Here is a 22,101-nt window from a genome sequence, read left to right as displayed (position 1 = left end):
CTCAGGATACAATATTTTGGACATCACTATTCATAGCTATATGATGGTGGACTCTAAGCAATTTGAGAAAAGTCCACAAATATCCTCATCCTCTACGATGAGGAAGGCAGGCACACCAGTGTAAAAGTCAAGGCTATTGTATCCATCTTCAGCCAGAAGTGCCAATAGGATAATCCATTTCTGTTTCCTTCTATGTCCCCAAAAGCACAGAAGCCAATCTTCAGCCATAGAGTCGTAGAGATGTACAGCACAGAAACAGACCCTTCTGCCAAACTCTTCTATGCCAACCAGATATCCCAATCTAATCTAGTCCCACTTGCCAGCACCCGACTCATGTCCCTCCAAACTCTTCCTATTCTTATACCCATCCAGATGCCTTTCAAATGTTGCAATTGTACCAGCCTCCTCCACCACCTCTGGCAACTCATTCCATACACTCACCACCCTCTGTGTGAAAAAGTTGCCCCTTAGGTGTCTTATATATGTTCCCCCCCCTCACCCAAAATCAATGCTGTCTAGTTCTGGACTCCCCCACCCGAGGGAAAAGACTTTGTCTATTTGTCCTATCCAAGCCCCTCATGATTTTATAAACCTCTGAAAGGTCACCCCTCAGCCTCGAATGCTCCAGGGAAAACAGCCCTAGCCTATTCAACCTCTCCCTACAGCTCAAATTCTCCAGCACTGGCAATGTCCTTGTAAATCTTTTCTGAACCCTTTCAAGTTTCACAACATGCTTCCGATAGGAAGGAGACCAGAATTGCACGCAATATTCCAAAAGTGAACAAACCAACATCCTGTACAGCCGCAACATGACCTCCCAACTCCTCTGACCAATAAAAGAAAATATACCAAACGCCTTCTTCACTATCGTATCTACCTGCGACTGCACTTTCAAGGAGCTATGAACCTGCATTCCAAGGTCTCTTTATTCAGCAATACTCCCTAGGACCTGACCATTAAGTGTATAAGTCCTGCTGAGATTTGCTTTCCCAAAATGCAGCACCTTGCATTTATCTACATTAAACTCCACCTGCGACTCCTTAGCCCATTCTAATCTGAAGTAACCTTCTTTGCTGTCCAATACACCTCTAATTGTGGTATCATCTGCAAACTTGCTAACTATACCTCTTATGCTCACATCCAAATCATTTATGTACATGATGAAAAGTAGTGTACCCAGCACCGATCCTTGTGGCACTCCACTGGGCACAGGCCTCCAGTCTTTCAACCTTTAAGCCAGTTCTATATCCAAATGGCTAGTTCTCCCTGTATTCTATGAGATCTAACCTTGCTAATCAGGGGAACCTTGCTGAATGCCTTACGGAAATCCATATAGCTCATGTCCACCACGCTGCCCTCATCAGTTGTCTTTGTTACAAACTTGGTTGAGTTTTTTGAAGAAGTGAGACATGATTTCCCATACACAAAGCCATGTTGACTATCATTGATCAGTCCTTGCCTTTCCAAATACATGTACATCCTGTCCCTCAGGATTCCCTGCAACAACTTGCCCAACATCGACATCAGGCTCACTGGACTGAAGTTCCCTGGCTTGCCCTTACCACCTTTCTTAAAGAGTGGCACCACGTTAGCCAACCTCCAGTCTTCTGGCACCTCAACTTTGATTATCGATGATACAAATTTTTCAGCAAGGTACCCAGCAATCACTTTCCTAGTATCCCACATATCTAGGGTACACCTGATCAGGTCCTGGGGATTTATCCACTTTTTTGTGTTTCAAGATATCCAGCACTTGCTCCTCCGTAATATGGACATTTTGCAAGGCGTCACAATCTATTTCCTACAGGATATGTCTTCCATGTCCTTTTCACAATAAACACTGATGCAAAATATTTGTTTAGTATCTTCCCCCATCTCCTGTGGCTCCACGCAAAGACTACCTTGCTGATCTTTGAGGGGCCCTATTCGCCCAAGTTGTTTTTTGTCCTTAATGTATTTGTAAAAACCTGATGCAGAAAAGCAGAGTTTTCCCCTCCACAATGAAGCCATTCTAAAAGTCTTCAAAGCCCATGGTAAAGAGCCAATTGTTCAATCATGAATCTGTATTGTTTTGCAAGTTTCTTCCAAAGTAGATAGATAAAATCATGACAAAGTGAATCTAATAGAAATGAATGATCGCAAGGCAACCTTGAGTCACCATACATCCCAAAAGAATTTTATATACAAAAGTACTGCAATAATATTGAGCAGATTGTGTAACAAAAGTAAAAGGCTATAGCACTCATTGTTATTAGTATGTACATTACACAGCAACTTCACACATCGTTTTCACTAAATGTGAAAATGAGGAAGTTGCTGTCAGAGATACCCTCCTACAACAGAGCCTCAAGAGATTCAGCAAGGAAATGCACGAAATGTCACGACATTTCTGCACGATATACTTCATGAGAAACGATTAATTATCATCTGTCCCAATGTAAGTAGACTTTAATAGCATGGTGAACATTCTTTCCTGTCAGGCAACTGCTCTGTCTTTGAAAATTGACTATGAAGTGTGGAGTCTTATTCCTTCATATTTAAAACAAAAAGTCTTTCAAGTTGGGGTGTTGCACTTTTTTAGTAGTTGATTGAAAGGAAAGTTCAGCGAAAAAAACTCCGTAAAATGTTTTCTAACAAGCACGAGGCAGGTGCTATTTATGTGCCACTGGCAGTTAAATCCTGTCCAGCGATTCTTAACTGCTTTAGGAGAATTCAGGTCACATTGTTTAAGCTGTTCATGAACAGCCTTAAAAAACTCATGTCTTTGCAGCTAACCTTTTGCCTGAGCCACAGAAATTACTTTTTGAATCACATTAAATATTCAAATATACAAAAATAGTAATGTAACTTTACATCAGCTACCCATACAATATGGTCCAATTGGTTATTAAGAAACACCAATTTCCTTAGACAAATTATTTTCCATTACCAGACAATCACAACTGGGTCTCAAGTCATAATTTGAATTTCCAGAGGCTGAAGATTAAGTGGAGTTGAGAACACCATGACCTAGAAAGCAAAATGGAAATTTGCTGCAATTTCTTGTAGCAATTTATTATTCCAGTGAGCCTGTTATGTCAAAATCCCCATAGTTATGGAATAAAGTTTAGCATAATGAATTGATTAGAAGCAATGGCATATAAACTGGCACAGGAGCTGCTGTACCCCCAATCCGATTCACTCAGATTTCAAGAAATTGCTGAAGGCAGAGAATACTGCGAAGGTTAGAGCGCTGGGCACATTCTACCAATAGTTCTGAAGACATGTTCCAGAATGAGACACATGCCTAGCCATTCTTTTCCAGTATAATTGCCACCATGACATTTACCTGGCAATGTGGAAAATTGCCCAGATAGATCATGTTCATTTCCGGCCACTTGTCAACACATTGACACATGACATTTCATGGCATCAGGTAAGGCATAGGCAAGATAAGCTCCTGATGATTACCATGTGTTGTCATCCCCCACCTGATGAATCAGTGCTTCTCCATGTTGAGCAACACTTGGAGGATGGCAAGGGCTCAAATATACTTTACAAGGGGGATTTTGATGTCCACCACCAGCAACACTCAAGAACATTTCTGCAGCAGGTGGTTAAGGGAAAACGTACTTGGACTCATCCTCACTCGTCTGTCTGCTGCAGAATCATCTAGACAAAAGTGAGGACTGAAGATACAGGAGATTAGAGTCGAGAGTGTGGTGCTGGGAAAGCACAGCAGGTCAGGCAGCATCCGAAGACCAGGAAAATCGATGTTTCGAGCAAAAATGAAGGGCTTTTGGTTGAAATGTCGATTGTCCTTCTCCCTGGATGCTGCCTGACCTGTGCTTTTCCAGCACCACATTCTCGACTGCAGAATCATCTGTCCATGACAGTATAAGTAAGAGTGATCACACCGTAGTCTGCTTGGAGACGAAGTCCAGCCTCAGTTTGAGAGTATCTTGTATTGTGCTGTCTGTCACTATCACAGAAGTAAATGGGACAGACTTTGAACAAATCTAGCAATTCATGTCTGGGCTGTGTGTGTATTGTAGGCCATTAGCGGTAAAATCCTACAATCTGCAATTTCCTTGCCTGAAATATCTTCCACTTTATTGTTACCGTCAAACCATTGAACAATGGTGAAGTTACAAAACAGGACTATTTGTGCACCAAACAGCATAAGCAGCAAATTATAGACAAAGTTGAGTGATTCCATGACGCAACAGATCTAAGCTGTGGTCAGCCACATGCAGTGGTGAATGGTAGCAGACAATCAAACAACTCATTGGAGAATTAGGTTGTACCTATTTCCCCATCCTCAAAGATGGGTTCTCCATCACATCAGTGCAAAAAATAAGGCTAAAGCACTCACAGCAATCTTCAGCTCAACGTGCTGAGCCTTTGATCTAATTTAGTCTCCTCCAACAAAGATGCCAGTCAGCATCTGAATTGAGTCACTCTACATGATATCAAGAAATGGTTGGAGGCATTGGATACTGCAAAGGCTTTGGGCCATGACAAGATTCTGACTACAGTAAGAGGGACTGAACTTCCTTTGTCCTTTTCCAAGCTATTCCAAGCTGAAAATGTATTGCTGGTTAAAGCACAGCAGGTCAGGCAGCATCCAAGGAACAGGAAATTCGACATTTCGGACCATCAGGATGAAGGGCTCTGGTCCGAAACATCGAATTTCCTGTTCCTTGGATGCTGCCTGACCTGCTGTGCTTTAACCAGCAACACATTTTCAGCTCTGATCTCCAGCATCTGCAGACCTCACTTTTCACTCCAAGCTATTCCAATACAGCTACAATACTCGCATCTACCCAGCAATGTGGATATTTGCCCAGGTGGCCTAAACATACAAAGCAGCATAAATCCCATCAATTACTGCCTCCTCTGAGCCTGATCTCATTTAGCCTTGGTTCAAACATGGGCGAAAGAGCTGATTTACAGAGATGAAATGAGAGTGATAGCCCTTGACTTCAAGGGCACATTTGACGGAGTGTGTAATCATAAAGTCTTAGCAAAACTTTAGCAAAGGAGATTTGAGGAAGAGTCTGGAGTTGTGTCTGGCACAAAGAAAGATGGATGGGGTCGTTGGAGGTCAGTTATCTCAGCTCCAGGGCATCATTTAGGAGTTTCTCTGGGGAGTGTTCTTGCCCCAAAAATTTTCAGCTGCTTCACAAATTACTTTCCCTCTATCAGAACTGGAGAGGTGTGCAACCCTCAGCGAAATGTTGAACACCGGTTCCAATATCTCAGACATAAAAGCAGTCCATGTCCAATTACAGCAAGACCTGGACATTATCTAGGCTTCTTCTAAGAAGTGCAAGCAACATTCAGGCTGCAGAAAATGCCAGACAATGACCATCTCCAATTAGTGACACTGTCACGATGATTCGTTGAATTTCAGTTGTATTACCATAATTGAATCCGCACATCTTTGGATGATGGGAGGAAACTGGAGTACATGGAGGAGCCCCACGCAGACATGGGAAGAATGTGCGAACTCCACACAGTCAGCCAAGGCTGGAATGGTAATCTGAGCATTACCATTGACAAGAAACTGGACTAGTCAAATAAGTATAGTGGCTGCAAGAGTAGGTCAGAGGCTAGGAATTCAGCAGTGAGTAAATGTTTGAAATCCTGTGGCTTAACTCTGTCTCTTTTTGTGTCACCTCTTTACATCGTTGTTGTGGTTCTGTTCACCGAGCTGGGAATTTGTGTTGCAAACGTTTCGTCCCCTTTCTAGGTGACATCCTCAGTGCTTGGGAGCCTCCTGTGAAGCGCTTCTGTGATGTTTCCTCCGGCATTTATAGTGGCTTGTCTCTGCCGCTTCCGGTTGTCAGTTGCTGTCCGCTGCAGTGGCCGGTATATTGGGTCCAGATCGATGTGTTTGTTGATAGAATCTGTGGATGAGTGCCATGCCTCTAGGAATTCCCTGGCTGTTCTCTGTTTGGCTTGCCCTATAATAATAGTGTTGTCCCAGTCGAATTCATGTTGTTTGTCATCCGCGTGTGTGGCTACTAAGGATAGCTGGTCGTGTCGTTTCGTGGCTAGTTGGTGTTCATGGATGTGGGTTGTTAGCTGTCTTCCTGTTTGTCCTATGTAGTGTTTTGTGCAGTCCTTGCATGGGATTTTGTACACTACATTGATTTTGCTCATGCTGAGTATCGGGTCCTTTGTCCTGGTGAGTTGTTGTCTGAGAGTGGCTGTTGGTTTGTGTGCTGTTATGAGTCCTAGTGGTCGCAGCAGTCTGGCTGTCAGTTCGGAAATGCTCCTGATGTATGGTAGTGAGGCTAGTCCTTTGGATTGCGGCATGTCCTCATTCCGTTGTCTTTCCCTGAGGCACCTGTTGATGAAATTGCGTGGGTACTCGTTTTTATCGAATACATTGTAGAGATGTTCTTCCTCTTTTTGCAGTTCTGATGTGCTGCAGTGTGTTGTGGCCCTTTTGAATAGTGTCCTGATACAACTTCGTTTCTATTTGTTGGGGTGATTGCTTTCATAGTTCAGGACTTGGTCTGTGTGTGTGGCTTTCCTGTATACCTTTGTGCTGAATTCTCCCTGTGTTTGCGTGGGTTTTGCTGAACTGCAAAAAGAGGAAGAAGAACACCTATACACGGTATTCACCAAAAACGGATACCCGCACAATTTCATCAACAGGTGCCTCAGGGAAAGACAACGGAACGAGGACATGCCGCAACCCAAAGGACTAGCCACACTACCATACATCAGGAGCATTTCCAAACTGACAGCCAGACTACTGCGACCACTAGGACTCATAACAGCACACAAACCAACAGCCACTCTCAGATAACAACTCACCAGGAAAAAGGACCCAATACCCAGCATGAGCAAAACCAATGTAGTGTACAAAATCCCATGCAAGGACTGCACAAAACACTACATAGGACAAACAGGAAGACAGCTAACAACCTGCATCCATGAACACCAACTAGCCACGAAACGACACGACCAGCTATCCTTAGTAGCCACACATGCGGATGACAAACAACATGAATTCGACTGGGACAACACTATTATTATAGGGCAAGCCAAACAGAGAACAGCCAGGGAATTCCTAGAGGCATGGCACTCATCCACAGATTCTATCAACAAGCACATCGATCTGGACCCAATATACCGGCCACTGCAGCGGACAGCAATTGACAACCGGAAGTGGCAGAGACAAGCCACTATAAATGCCGGAGGAAACATCACAGAAGCGCTTCACAGGAGGCTCCCAAGCACTGAGGATGTCACCTAGAAAGGGGACGAAACGTTTGCAACACAAATTCCCAGCTTGGTGAACAGAACCACAACAACGAGCACCCGAGCTACAAATCTTCTCCCAAACTTTGAACCTCTTTACATCACCTGGATTTTTAAAACATGTCTTTGTCTTTCAGCTAGTAAAATTGCCTGTCGTCCTTAAGCAAATATTTCACAGTGATCATTTTGTACATTTTGATCATTCAATTTTTCCATTAATGTTTTCATGCTTTCTGTATTGGTAATATTTGAAGTTTGCTCCTCTTTTTACATTTCAGGTTGCATGTAGTGTTCCTTATTTTATAGGACCAGTCTGTCATACTCACTGACTTTGACCTTTAAACTCCTCTTTGGTGAACGGTCCTAAATGACCTGTAGAAAACCTTGCAACTAACCAGATTTACATGTGACTATTACTTTGGAACAGCCCCTTGGACCGGAGCATACTCTGAATGTTACATCTCTCAGAATGCTGGCTTCTGCTGCACAAATAATGATTATAAAAGAAGAATTCATCACAGCAGGTTGTGATTTCACTGGGACCGGTTTAAGAAAAGCATTTCATAAAGTTGTTTTCTTTGTTTTAAAATCTTCAGTTATAGTTACTACTTCTGCAACCAGTAGAAAGATTCAGTCCAATATTTTCTGTTGGTGTTTTGCCATCCCTTGTAAATTGTTTGGCTATTAGAGTTCTTTAGAAGAAGTAGCATTTATGGATTAAGATTAGATTAGATTCCCTACAGTGTGGAAACAGCCCTTCAGCCCAACAAGTTCACACCGACCCTCTAAAGAGTAACCCACCCAGACCCATTCCCCTACTCCCTGCTAATGCACCTATAACTATGAGCAATTTAGCATGGCCAATTCACCTGAATTGCACATCTTTAGGCTGTGGGAGGAAACAGGAGCACCCAGAGGAAACCCACCAAACACAGGGAGAATGTGCAAACTCCACACAGACAATCACCGAGGCTGGAATCAAACCTGGGTCCCTGGTGCTGCGAAGCAGCAGTGCTAGCCACTGATTAAGGGGAATGAGTGGATGTACTATACTTAAATTCCCAGAAAACATTTGATAAGTCTGCATCAAAGGTTATAATGGAAAATAAGAGATTATGGTGGAGAGGGTGATGTAGAATCATAGAATCCCTACATTGTGGAAACAGGCTATTTGGCCCAATAAGCCCACACTGACCCCCTGAAGAGTATCCCATCCAGACCCATTCCCCTACCCTATTACTCTATATTTTCCCTGACCAATGCACCTAACCAACACATCCCTGAACACTGTGTGGGCAATTTAACATGGTCAATTCATCTAGGTTGCACATCTTTGGACTGAGAGGGGAAACCGGAGCACCTGGAGGAAACCCATGCAGACGCAGGGAGAATGTGCAAACTCTACACAGTTTCCTGAGGCTGGAATCACACTCTGGTCCCTGTCACTGTGAGGCAGCAGTGCCGCCCTGAGGTTCTATACATATTGTGACATGTATGGAATGTTGTCTGCCTAACAGGAAATAGTAGGCAGAAATGGATCTTTTTTGGTTGACAAGATGCAGTGAGTGGTGTGCTACAGTGGTCACAACTTTTTCCAATTTATGTAAATGACTTGGATGCCATGTTCAAATGTGTACTTACTAAAATTATTGATAACAAAGATGTTTTTTGGAAATATTTTATGGAAAAGGCATGAGGGTGCAATGTGATAAAGGTGGCTTAAGTGAATGGGCAAACATCTGATAAATGGAGTATGATATGAAAAATGTGGAATTTGCAAGAAAAGTAAAATCGAAGCATATTATCTAAATGGAGGGGCACTTTAGCGATCTGGTTGTCCAAGTGCATAAATTGCAACATTTTCTTTTATTATTCGGTTTGGATATGTTATGATTTACACTCGTGGACTTCCCTTTTGAGGTCGGACTTGAACCTGAGCCTCTGGCTTGAAGTTGAGGACATTACTGCTGTGCCACAAGAAAAATTTCAAACATTAAGATCAGTATACAGGTACATTCAGTAATTAGGAAAACGATAGAATGTTATCGTTTATTATGAAGAGAATTGAATGCAAAAAGTACAAGTGGTTATGTTTCAGTTCTGCAGGGCACTGGTGAGATAACCTGGAGTATTGTGTATACTATGAGTCTCCTGTATTGAAGAAAGTTTGTAATTGGTTGGAACCCATTCAGGCAAGGTTTACTGGACTGATACCTGGAATGTCAGACTGTGTTGTGAAGAAAGGTTGGACAGGCATACTTGTAGCTACTGAAGTTTAGATAAGTATGTGGTGGCTTGACTGAAGCATGTAAGATAGTGTGTGGTCTTGACAGGGTGTATATTGAAAAGATATTTCCTCTTGTGGGAGATTTTAGAACTAAGGGTCCTGAGATTTAGAAAAGAAATACCCATTTCAGGTAAAGATGAGGGTCACACGTCTTTGGAACGCTCCCTCCAAAAGGACATGGAAGCAGGGATTAGTTCTTGACAAGCAAGGGGATGGACAACCATGATCTAAGTGCATGACAGAACAGGCATGGTGGAGCTGAATAGCCTATCCTGCTCCTGATTTGTATGTTGGTCCTTGAAATTGTTACTGGTATCATGAATGGCAGACTACACTGATAAAAACATGATGTAAATTGTCACTCATTCATTTGTCCTTCTGTCAGTTGCTTACATTTCCTAATATGGATGTGCATATGAAAGCTGAATACTTGCAAGAGTAGAAGGTCACTCAGTTCTGTTACTGACAGTGTGCAGTTTGTTGTCATCTTACTATAAAAGACTTTGTTAATGGTCCTAAACTAATCTTATTCAGATAAGGCTGATGTCAATATGGTCAACCATGAAAGCTTTCTGCAGCTTCAGCCAGTGACCGTATTGGAGGAATATGCACTAAATGTAATTACCCTTTTTCCGCTTATTTATTGGATACGTGACTACCAAAATATTGCCACAATGTTGGAGTGAAATTTAGCATTTTGTTTTGTGGAAAGGAAGGATTTCAGGATTTAAAAAAATGTGCATGTTTGACCTTTGCATGAACAAGAGGATTCGTGTTTGTTTCCCATTGAAAGTATATGAAGATTGTTGAAGCTTGTTATCTGCACTTGGCTTTTGGTATTTTAAGCTACGTGTCCACAGTGACTTTGACTCTTTCAGTCTCAGATTCCATCATATCCAATTCTAGCAGACACGTCCTGCTTGTTCGATTTATATTTCCATTTTAAATTTCTTTCAGCCTTTTACTGCATGTGTGTTTGACTTCTGAGTTGTAAGAATCATTCATGTTATTTAAATAAAAAAGTAAATTAGAAAACACAACGCATAATACAACTGTGGCAATGTGTATAGCTGCTTGATTCATTTAATGACAGATGCAATGATACACATCACTTGATGTAATACAGTAGTGGTCAAGCAGTTATTTCTGTTTACAAGCGCCAAGACTTTCATAAAGCAAGGGTTGTTCCTCCCTTTTATTGAAACTGTATGTAGTTACTTCAGTGTGCTGTGAAATGGCATCTTTTTTGTAATTCCAGTTTTTCTCCCAACCTTGAAAGTGAGATGCAGGTCTTTCTGAAAAGGTATCATTTGCATTTTACTTACTGGGCTGTAACTGCTAGGTTTTTTAAAGCAGAGTACAATTGAGCAATTAAGTCTGTTTCAATTAAGATTGTTTTGAAACTTTAAATTTAATCAAGGTAAAATTAACTAGTTCCAGATAATGCTAACAAATGAATTTTTTGGGGGGAGATAAAATGAATGACGACTTTTAGTTGCAAATGTGATGTATTCTGTGGTCACTGATTTTATATACCTATTAAGCTCTTAGCTAATGGTATATTAATGTTGGAGCAAAACTAAACTGTTTAGAAAAGACAGATTCTACTTTGTGAATGCATAGTTTCCAATAAACTTAATTAATCTACAAATTATTTTTATTGTTCAAACTTGGGAAGTTCTGACAATGGTGATTTCAAGCTTACAATGGTAAAATAGATCATGTCATTTCTATTGGCCTTATAGAATCAACTGCCTGTTGTGGTCCACTTACAAAAACGTTTCACTTTGCTGACGTCTTCCAGGTCCTATCTCACTCCTGTCCGAGATGAAGAAGCAGAATCCCAGAGAAAAGCTCGATCCAGGCAGGCCAGGCAGACCAGAAGATCAACACAGGTCAGTGATTTTGTAGAATTTTAAAGTTTGTTCAATAAAAATTAATTTATTTTTCTCATGTTCAATGAAGAAAGGTAAAATAATTTTCATTCTTTCTCATGGTCTATTACCTGTCTAGAACAAAAAATGTACACATAAATCATTTATCATGCAACTTAACGTTATTTTATATCTTAAATGAATTGCTGATTATGTTCTGTGTTTTTGTAACAGAAAGAATTTAACTTATTTTGATCTTGATGAAAGTAATTATTGAAATGATCTTTTCTCTGACTCTTTGTTCCATTTCTATGGCTTGAAGCATAAATCCGTTGTTTTGGCTGCTGATAATAATATTCAAATTAAAAACAGTTATTTATTTAAAAGTTTTTATGGTACATCAATACATGCAAAAGTAGAAATGTCTGTATAATGTTTAAATGTGTAAGGAATAGTTAATTCCTCTTCCTCCCACAGATAATTTGCATGTTGCTTTAAAAGACTTCCACTCCCCCTCCTTAATTTATTTGATTTGAGGTTCATTGTCGTCTGTGCTACTGCTTGCTCTCAACTCTATTTTTTTAATATTTGAAAATAAATACATGACTTACTTTACGGATATTAAGCTGATTTTGACGATCATGTCATGTTTGACCTTTCGACTACTAGGTGCACTTGATATGTAGCTACTGATAATCACTCAAATGATTATGGTCAGGAAGTATCAATTGAATTGCAGATTTGAACTTCATTAGTAGTTATATCATCAAGGTAAGGTTGTCAAACAAGTAAAGCAATTAGCTAACAAGTTATTGACTTTTGAAGTCAGACTTCTGAACACAAAAGTAAAAATGTATTATGCTTATGCACTTGAGGCTAGGAGGTGCACAAATGTAAATTTGCTGAGGTTTATCAAGAGCAAAAATGTTAAATATTCTTTTGCAAATGTTAACAGCTTTTCAATAATAAACATCTACAAACTTGTTATAAGTTTGCCACCTGTCACAATGTAATTGCCCACATAGCGACTTGAAATGTGTTCATTTCGAAATAAATATTTGAATTAACTAAATATGTTTTCACAATAAATATATAGTTATAAGTAGATGCTAAATTTACTGTCTTTATAAGAGCAGTGCCATTTTACACATTATTTTCATTATCTTGAGAAATTATTACTTTCAAGTATTAGATTTCTACCAAAAATGCTCTTCAGTGAGATAGTATTAAATGGGAACTATGGTAAAATTTAATGTGGGGGGATTCAAAAAACTTGATCTGATTTGTCCTTAGAGTATTTGCAGTTAGTAAACTACAGATATGTGGCTGAGTTGAATGTGGATAGGAATTAGAGTTCGAAGTGTATGGAATATTGTATAAGACTCTTCCTTTTATAGAGTCATACAGCACAGAAACAGACTTTTCAGTCCAACCAGTCCATGCTGAATGCAATCCTAAATTAAACTAGTCCCGCCTGCCTGCTCATTCTATGCTCATTCCCTTCCTATTTATGTATTTATTCAAATGTCTTTTAAGCGTTGTAATTGTACCCAAATCCACCACTTCCTTGGGAATTTCACTCCATATGCAAGTCACCCTCTGTGTAACAAATTTACCCCTCCTGTTCTTTTTAAATGAGGTATAATGTGGTGGGCATCATGGAGACGTGGCTGTAAGGTCACAACCGGGAGCTAAATTTCCAAGGAAATACATTGTAAAGAAAGACAGGCAGGTGGGCAGAGGGCTTGGAGTTGCTGTGTTAGTGAAGATTGAAATTAAATCAATGGCAATAAACAAAGTAGGGTCAGATGATGTAGAATCTGTGTGGTTTGAGTTGAGGAACTGCAAAGGTAGTAAAAACCATCAAAAGCCCTCCAAATGGTAGTCAGGATTTGGGTTGTATGATACACCAAGAAATAGAAAAGGCATGTAAGACAGTCATCATGGGGGATTTTAATATGCAGATGGATAGGGAAAGTTGGGTTGGTAGAGGATTGCAAGAAAAGGAATTTATGGGATATCTGTGTGATTGGTTTTTGGAGCAGCTTATGCTGGGGCCCACTAGGGAAGTAGGCAACTCTGGAAAGTGTTGTGAGCTGAGGCAGATTTGATAAGGGAGCTTAAGGTGAAGGAACCCTTAGGAGACAGTGACCATGATTGATAGAGTTTACTCTGCAAGGGAGAAGGTGGAATCAGATTTAACAGTATTACAATTGAATAAAGTCAACTAGAGAGGCATGAGGGTAGAGCTGACCAGAATTGACTGGGAGAAGAACCTAGCAGGAAAGATTGTGGAACAGCAGTGACAGGTGTCTCTGGGAGTAATTTGAGGGAGACAGCAAAAATTCATCCCGAGGAAAAAGAAACATGGTACAGGGAGGATGAGGCAACCATGGCTGACTAGGGAAGTCAGGGACAGCATAAAAGCAAAAGGGAAAGCCTATAATGTAGCGCAGGGCATTGGGAAGCCTACAAAAACCAACAGAGAACAGCGAAGAAAGAAACCAGGAGGGAGAAGATTACATACGAGTGTAAACAAGCCAATAATATTAGGAAAGATTGCAAGAGTTTTTTTAGGTATATAAAGAGAGAGGCAAAAGTGGACATGGACCATTGGAAAAAGATGCTGGAGAAATTGTAATGGGGAACAAAGAAATGGCTGAGGAACTGAATAAGTACTTTGCGTCAATCTTCACAGTGGAAGTAATATCCCAAAAATTCAAGAGAGTCAGGGGGCAGAGATGAGTACAATGGCCTAAGGAGAAAATGCTAGAAAAACTGAAAGGTCCAGAAGTGGATCAATTACCTGGACCAGATGGACTATACCCGAGAGTTCTGAAGGAGAAAACGGAAGAGACAGGGAGGCTTTAGTAGTGATCTTTCAGGTATCACTGGAGTCAGGGAGAGTCTCAGAAGACTGGAAAGTCACTAATGTAACACCCCTGTTTAAGAAGGGAGCATGCAAAAGACGGGAAATTATAGACTGATTAACCTGACCTCAGTTGGTGGTAAGATTTTGGAGTCCTTTGTGAAGGATGAGATTTCTGAATTCTTGGAAGTGTGAGGTAAAATAAGGCAAAGTCAGTATGGTTTCATCACAGGTGGTCATGGCTGACAAATCTGTTAGAATTCTTTGAGGAGGTAACGAGCAAGTTAGACCAACGAGATGTTATCAACTGGACTTCCGAAGTCCTTTGTTAAGATGCCACACAGGAGGCTGCTGATTGAGATAAGGGCCCACGGTGTGAGAGGAAAGGTACTAGCATGGATAAAAGATTAGCTGTATGACAGAAGGCAGAGAGTAGGAAGAAAAGGGTCCTTCTTCAGATGGAAGCCAATGACCAGTGGTGTTCCACAAGAGTCATTGGTGAGACCACAATTTTTCACTTTATACATTAATGATCAAGATGAAGGAACTGAGGGCATTCTGTCTAAGTGTGCAGATGATACAAATGTGTGTGGAGGGGCAGGTAGTATTGAAGAAGTGGGGAGGCTGCAGAAAGATTTAGACAGGAGGGTAGGTAAAGAAGTGGCAAATGGAATACAACATGAGAAAGTGTGAGGTCGTGCACTTTGTTAGGAAAGAATAGAGGCATAAACTACTTTCTAAATGGGGAGAAAATTCAGAAGAGTTTGAAGTCCTATTCTAGGATTCTCTTAAGGTAAACCTCAAGAGGGCGGCACGGTGGCTCAGTGGTTAACACTGCTGCCTCACAGCACCAGGGTCCCAGGTTCGATTCCATCCTCAGGCGACTGTGTGTGTTGAGTTTGCACATTCACCCTGTCTGCGTGGGTTTCCTCTGGGTGCTCCGTTTTCCTCCCACAATCCAAAGTTGTGCAGGTCAGGTGAATTGGCCATGCTAAATTCCCCATCGTGTTAGGTGCATTAGTCAGAGGGAAATGGGTCTGGATTGGCTACTCTTCGGAGGGTCAGTATGGACTGGTTGGGCCGAAGGGTCTGTTTCCACACTGTGGGTATTTTAATCTAAACTTGCAGGTTGAGTCGGTAGTTAGGAAGGCAAATACAATGTTGTTGCTCATGTCGAGAGGGCCAGAATATAAAAGTAGAGATGTTCTTTTGAGGCTTTATAAAGCTCTGGTCAGACCACATTTGGAGTATTGTGAGCAGTTTTAAGCCCCATGCCTCAGGAAAGACATATTGGCCCTGGAGAGCATCCAGAGCAGGTTCATGAGAGTGATCACAGGAATGAAAGGCTTAATATGAGCACTATACTCGATGAAGTTGAGAAGAATGAAGGGGGATCTGATTCAAGCATTCAGAATATCGAATGACCTGGACAGAGTGGATGTTGGGAAGGTGCTTCCATTGCCAGGAGAGACGAGGACCTGAGGGCACAGCCTTAGAGTAAAGGGACAAACTTCTTCAGCCAGAGTGGTGAATCTGTGGAATCCATTGCCACAGAAGGCTGTGGAGGCCAGGTCATTGAGTAGATTTAAAACAGCTACAGATAAGATTTTGATTGCCAAAGAGATCAAAGGTTATGGGGAGAAAGCAGAAATAGGGATTGAAAAACGTATCAACCATGATTGATTAGATGAGATTACCTGCAGTATGGAAACAGACCCTTCGACGCAACAGGTCCACACCAACCCTACGAAGAGTAACCCACCCAGACCCTCTGACTAATGCACCTAACACTATGGGCAATTTTAGCATGGCTAATCCACCTGACCTGCATATCTTTGGACTGAATGGCAGAGCAGACTCAATGGGCTGAATGGCCTCCTTTCTGCTTCTATGTCTTATGGTCATAAGTTATCGTCTAAATATCTCTCCTCTCTCCTTAAAAATGTACTCCCTAGTCATGAAATCCCCCATCCTAGGGAAAAGGCAACTATTATTAACTCTATCTGTACCCCTCATTATTTCTTTAATTTCTATAAGGTCGCCTTTTAACCTCCTACATCCCAGTGAAAAATGTCCCAGCCTAACCAGCCTTTCTTTATAACTCAAAACTTCCATATCCAGCAACATCCTGGTAAATTTCTTCTGAGCTTTCTCCAGCTTAATACCCTTTCTGTAACTGGATGACCAGAACTGGACACAGTATTCTAGAAGAGGTCTCACCAATGTCCTGTGCAACTTTAACATGACTTCCCATTTCCTATACTCAAATGACTGAGCAATGAAGGCAAACGTGCCAAAAGCATTTTAACCACACTGTATATATGTGACTCAAACTTCAAAGAATTAGGAACCTGCACCTGGACGTCCCTCTGTTTGACAACACTACATAAGGCCTGACCATATATTATATGAGCCCTATCCTTGTGATCCCTCCCATATATCTGGATTGAATTCTATCTACCATTTTTCAGCCCATTGACCCTTTGATCAAGATCCCTTTCTAATCTTAATGTTGGCATAGAAATCGTGCATAGAACAAATGAGCACGTAGGAAAAAATGGGTAGAAGTTAGAATTAGGAATTGACAACAAACCAATGAACAATGGTTATCACCTGCTCAGGTCAAGAGAAAGCGTCAGTAGTATTGTTATAAATATGATTTAAATGTGGGAGCAGTTAAGCAAACAAATGAATGAAAACAGTGGATGAAAGTACAAGCAGTTTACACAAGGAACCACCAGGAGTCAGAGTTGAAAATGTTAAAATATTAGTATCTACATGGGTCTTCCAATATGCTCCACTGTTACATTATAATACAAAGTATGACACATTCTTATGAGATGATATGAGACCAGATGACCAAACGCTTGACCAAAGAATTAGGTTTGAAGGAACATTTTATAGGAGAAAAGAGGAGGTAGCAGGTTGCATCAATTCCTAAGGTTAAATTGTGGCCTTATTGAGTTGCATTAATACAGGGAAAGTGTTTCCTCTGATAGAGGAATCCAGACAAGTGAGCTGAATCTCCAGGTTAGAGCCAGGCCACTTATGAGTGAAATCAGGAAGCAATGTTTTTGTACATCTGGTATTATATTCCTTTTGCCGTTTTAACATTCTGTGAATTAGAGTTAGACTTGCTTCCTCATTCAACCACCTGCAAATTTAATTAGATTAGATTCCCTACAGTGTGGAATCAGGTTCTTTGGCCCCACAAGTCCACCAACTCTCCGAAGAGTAACCCACCCAGACCCACTTCCCCTCTGACTAATGCACCTAGCACTGTGGGCAATTTAGCATGGCCAATTCACCTGACTTGCACACCTTTGGACTGTAGGAGGAAACCGGAGTACCTGGAGGAAATCCAAAACTGCTGACATTGTTTTCATTCACAATAAATCCTGTTTCCCAACAGTCCTGTTCTCACTGACCTACATTGTTTTCTAGTCAGGCAGCGTCTTGATTTCAAATTCTTATCCTGGTTTTCAAATCATTCCATGGTCTCATCCCTCCTTATCTTTGCTTCTCCAATCCCACAGCCTTCCAAGATTTCTGTGCTCCTCTACTTCAAGCATTTGTAGACCTCAGTTTTAATTACGCCATTATACCTTCGGTTGCTTGGATTCATGCCCTGATCTGCCTGCCCCACGTCTCTTCACTGTTATTACCCTGCTTTTTTCCTGTCAGACACTCCTGAAAATTTGCATCTTTGATCAAGTTTTTGGATCATTTGGCCTAATCATCTTAAGTCTCTGTATTGTACTTTGTCTCTTAATGCATGTGTCATGCACCTTGAGAGATTCATTACCTTAACGGTGGTTTTTAAATAAGCTTTCAACATGGGGTGAGAAGCCATTATGAGTAATTTTGTAGCGATAACTGCATACACATCAATGAAACCAGGTCAGTTACCCAGTTGGTCAGTAAAGGAAGTCTTATCATTCTTGCATTTACATGAGATGCCATTTGTGACAGTCCAAGCCATTTAAATAGTGGTGGGGCAGAAACCTGAATGGAAAGCTCAAGGCATAGAATTCCAGGATGATGGGCAAAAATCTAGAATGCGACAGCACTTTCAAGAGCTTTAGTGATTAAAGAGTGGGTGAGGATGGTTGACAGAAGGATTTGTTTTTTGCTTTGTTTCACTGAGTTACGGTGTAGACTTCAAGAACGGTATTAGGCAAGAACTTTCAAAATCTGACTGGGGACAGATGTTCACAGGTAAAGGCTGGAAAATGGAAACCCTTCAGAAATGAGATAACGAGAGTCCAGGGCAGTGTATTCCTGTTAGGGCGAAAGGAAAAGCTGGTAGGTGTAAAGAGTGCTGGATAAAAGAAATTGAGGGTTTGGTGAAGAAAAAGAAGGAAGCATATGTCAGGTATAGACAGGATAGTTCAAATGAATTCTTAGTAGAGCATAAGAGGCAAATCAGGAGGGCAAAAAGGGATCATGAGATAGCTTTGGCAAATACAGTTAAGGAGAATTCAAAGGGTTTTTACAAATACGTTAAGGACAAAAGGGTAACTAGGGAGAGAATAGGGCACCTCAAAGATCAGTAGAGTCTTTGTGTGGAACGGCAGGAGATGGGGGAGACATTAAATGAGTATTTTGCATCAGTGTTTACTGTGAAAAAGGACATGGAAGGTATAGAATATAGGGAAACAGATGGTGATATCTTGAAAAATGTACATGTTATAGAGGACAAAGTGCTGGATGTATTGAGATGCATAAAAGTGGATAAATCATCAGGATGTGATCAGGTATACTCAGAATTCTGTGGGAAGCTAGGGAAGTGATTGCTGAGTTCCTTGCTGAGATATTTGTGTCATCGATAGTCACAGGTGAGGTGCCGGAAGACTGGAGGTGGGCTAACGTGGTGTCACTATTTAAGGAAGATGGTAAGGACAAGCCAGGGAACTATAGACCAGTGAGCCTGACATCGGTGGTGGGAGGGAATCCTGAGGGACATGTATTTGGAAAGGCAAGGACTGATTAGGGATAGTCAACATGGCTTTGTGCATGGGAAATCATGTCTCACAATCTTGATTGAGTTTTTTGACAAAGTAACAGAGGATTGATGAGGGCAGAGTAGTAGATGTGATCTATATGGACTTCAGTAAGATGTTCAACAAGGTTCCCCATGGGAGACTGGTTAGCAAGATTAGATCTCGTGGAATACAGGGAGAACTGGCCATTTGGATACAGAACTGGCTCAAAGGTAGAGGACAGAGGGTGGTGGTGGAGAGTTGTTTTTCAGACTGGAGGCTTGTGACCAGTGGATTGCCACAAGGGTTGGTGCTGGGTCCACTACTTTTTGTCATTTACATAAATGATTTGGATGTGAGCATAAAAGGTACAGCTGGTAAGTTTGCAGATGACACCAAAATTGGAGGTGTAGTGGACAGCGAAGAAGGTTACCTCAGATTACAATGGGATCTTGATCCGATGGTCCAATGGGCTGAGAAGTGACAGATGGAGTTTAATTCAGATAAATGTGAGGTGCTGCATTTTGGGAAAGCAAATCTTAGCAGGACTTATACACTTAATGGTAAGGTCCTTGGAGCGCAAGTTCACATCTCCTTGAAAGTAGAGTCGCAGGTAGATCAATAATGAAGATGTTGTTTGCTATGCTTTCCTTTATTGGTAAGGGTATTGAGTACAGGAGTAGGGAGGTCATGTTGCGGCTGTACAGGAAGTTGGTTAGGTCACTTTTGGAATGTTGCTTGCAAATCTGGTCTCCTTTCTCTCGATAGGATGTTGTGAAACTTGAAAAGATTCAGAAAGGATTTACAAGGACGTTGCCAGGGTTGGAGGGTTTGAGGTATAGGAAGAGGTTGAATAGGCTAGGGCTGTTTTCCCTGCAGTGTCAGAGGCTGAGGGTTACCTTGTAGAGGTTTATAAAATCATGAGGGGCATGGATAGAATAAATAGAGAAAGTCTCTTCCCTTGGGTGGGGGAGTCCAGAACTAGAGGGCATAGATTTAGGGTGAGAGGGGAAAAATATAACAGAGACCTAAGAGGCAACGTTTTCATGCAGAGGTTGGTACATATGTGGAATGAGCTGCCAGAGGATGTGGTGGAGGCTGGTATGATTGCAACATTTGAAAGGCATCTGGATGCGTATATGTGTAGGAAGGGTTTAGAGGGATATGGGTTGAGTGCTGGCAGGTGGAACTAGATTGGTTTGGGATATCTGGTTAGCATGGAAGAGTTGGACTGAAGGGTCTGTTTCCATGCTGTAACTCTCTGACACCATGATTCTAAAAGAGGAAACTTTTTCACATGGTAAAAGCAAGCTGTAATTGACAAGCAAAGAGGAATAATCAATCCTGAGTATAACCGCTGATAAAATGATGCACAGCTGTGTATTTCTCTTGTGGTTGGTGGTGAGTGAACCTGGAAGTGGCATCTAGACTTAAAAGCATCTGGCACCCTGCCATTAACACTTATAACTCCATCCAACACACTGAATAAATATGATTAATTCATCTTAAGGTTGAAGGGACAACTGAGATTTGGGAGGGAAAATTCTGAAGGCATTACCTGCAGACTAACCCATCCCATTGCTCTTCACTAGAAAATGGTCCCAGTATGCCGAGAAAACTCCACTGGGTGGAGTGGATGTATTTGGGAGTCCTCAACTCTTGTTTCTGTTAATACCGAGCTATACTCTCTTCAGTAATAGCAATAATCTTTTGAGGATAAATTTACAAATGCATTCTTCCATCCTATGTTTTCTACTTAATCTTCACTGTTCAGTTTCCCTATCTTCAATTCTACTCTGATAATACAGTTTGAGTCTAATTGAGTCTATAGTGTCTTTTTATCACAGTCCCAAAAAATGTCTGCGGAGTTCAAGATGTTGCTTCACTCTCCATTTTCTTTTCCTTTTTATGGAGTTTGCCTGAATAACTTGTTAGATTTAGAATATGTTCTAAAGGCTTCCAGGATTGGGTCCCTTTGACTCCTGTTGTATTAATGTTGAAAATTGAAAGAGATTTTTCATCATCCTATGATTGTAAACTCCAATGTTCTGTACTGAATATTTTGCAGTTGAGACACATGCGTCATTGAGAAATGCATTTTAAATGGATAAACCCAAGCAACAGTCAAATCTGCTTGCCCTGATTCAATAGACCTAATCTCTCGAGCTGCACGCGGAGTAATAATTGTTCATGGATTGGATCCCAATTTTTATATATTAAAGGGCAAACGACATTTCAGAACTTTTGCAAAAGTGAATTGAGACTGAAATAAAATTAAAAATGACACAATACCAGGTTATAGTCTAACAGGTTTAATTGGAATCACTAACTTTTGGAGCGTTGCTCCTTCAGGTGGTTGTGGAGTACACAATTGTAAGACACAGAACTTATAGCAAAAGTTTACAGTGTGGTGTAACTGAAATTATACATTGAAAAACACCTGAATTATTTGTTAAGTCTCTCATCTGTTAGATAAATCGCAAAACTTTTTTTAAAAAGTCACATTCTCAGGTTAACTTTAACAATTGGTGTGATCCCAGATACTGTGTTGAAGCCCACATTATCTGGGCTGACACCAAATGTTAACATTAACCTGAGGATGTAACTATTTTTTAAAAACGCTTTGTGATTTACATATGAAAGAAGTGAAACTAACACGGTCATTCTAACAGATGAGAGAATTAACAAGCAATCAAGGTATTTTTCAATGTTTAATTTCAGTTACATCACACTGTAAACTTTTGCTATAAGTTCCTGTGTCTTACAATTGTGTACTCCACAACCACCTGATGAAGGAGCGACGCTCCAAAAGCTAGTGTGCTTCCAATTAAA

General features: G+C 41.0%; 1 protein-coding gene across 3 annotated transcripts in view; it reads left to right on the top strand.

Annotated features, from left to right (window-relative positions):
* The window catches only part of LOC132828413 (protein phosphatase 1 regulatory subunit 12A-like), a 263,395-nt gene that overhangs the window by 158,432 nt on the left and 82,862 nt on the right, over nt 1-22,101 (top strand). For all 3 annotated transcript variants that reach the window (XM_060845496.1, XM_060845499.1, XM_060845497.1), the window contains one exon: nt 11,349-11,439. In XM_060845496.1, the coding sequence (XP_060701479.1) occupies nt 11,349-11,439 (91 nt within the window). The remainder of the gene's footprint in view (nt 1-11,348; nt 11,440-22,101) is intronic.

Source organism: Hemiscyllium ocellatum, chromosome 26 (genome assembly GCF_020745735.1).
Source record: "Hemiscyllium ocellatum isolate sHemOce1 chromosome 26, sHemOce1.pat.X.cur, whole genome shotgun sequence".
Taxonomy (NCBI): domain Eukaryota; kingdom Metazoa; phylum Chordata; class Chondrichthyes; order Orectolobiformes; family Hemiscylliidae; genus Hemiscyllium; species Hemiscyllium ocellatum.
The sequence above is the reverse complement of the archived record's forward strand: the minus strand, read 5'-3'. Positions and strand labels throughout refer to the sequence as shown.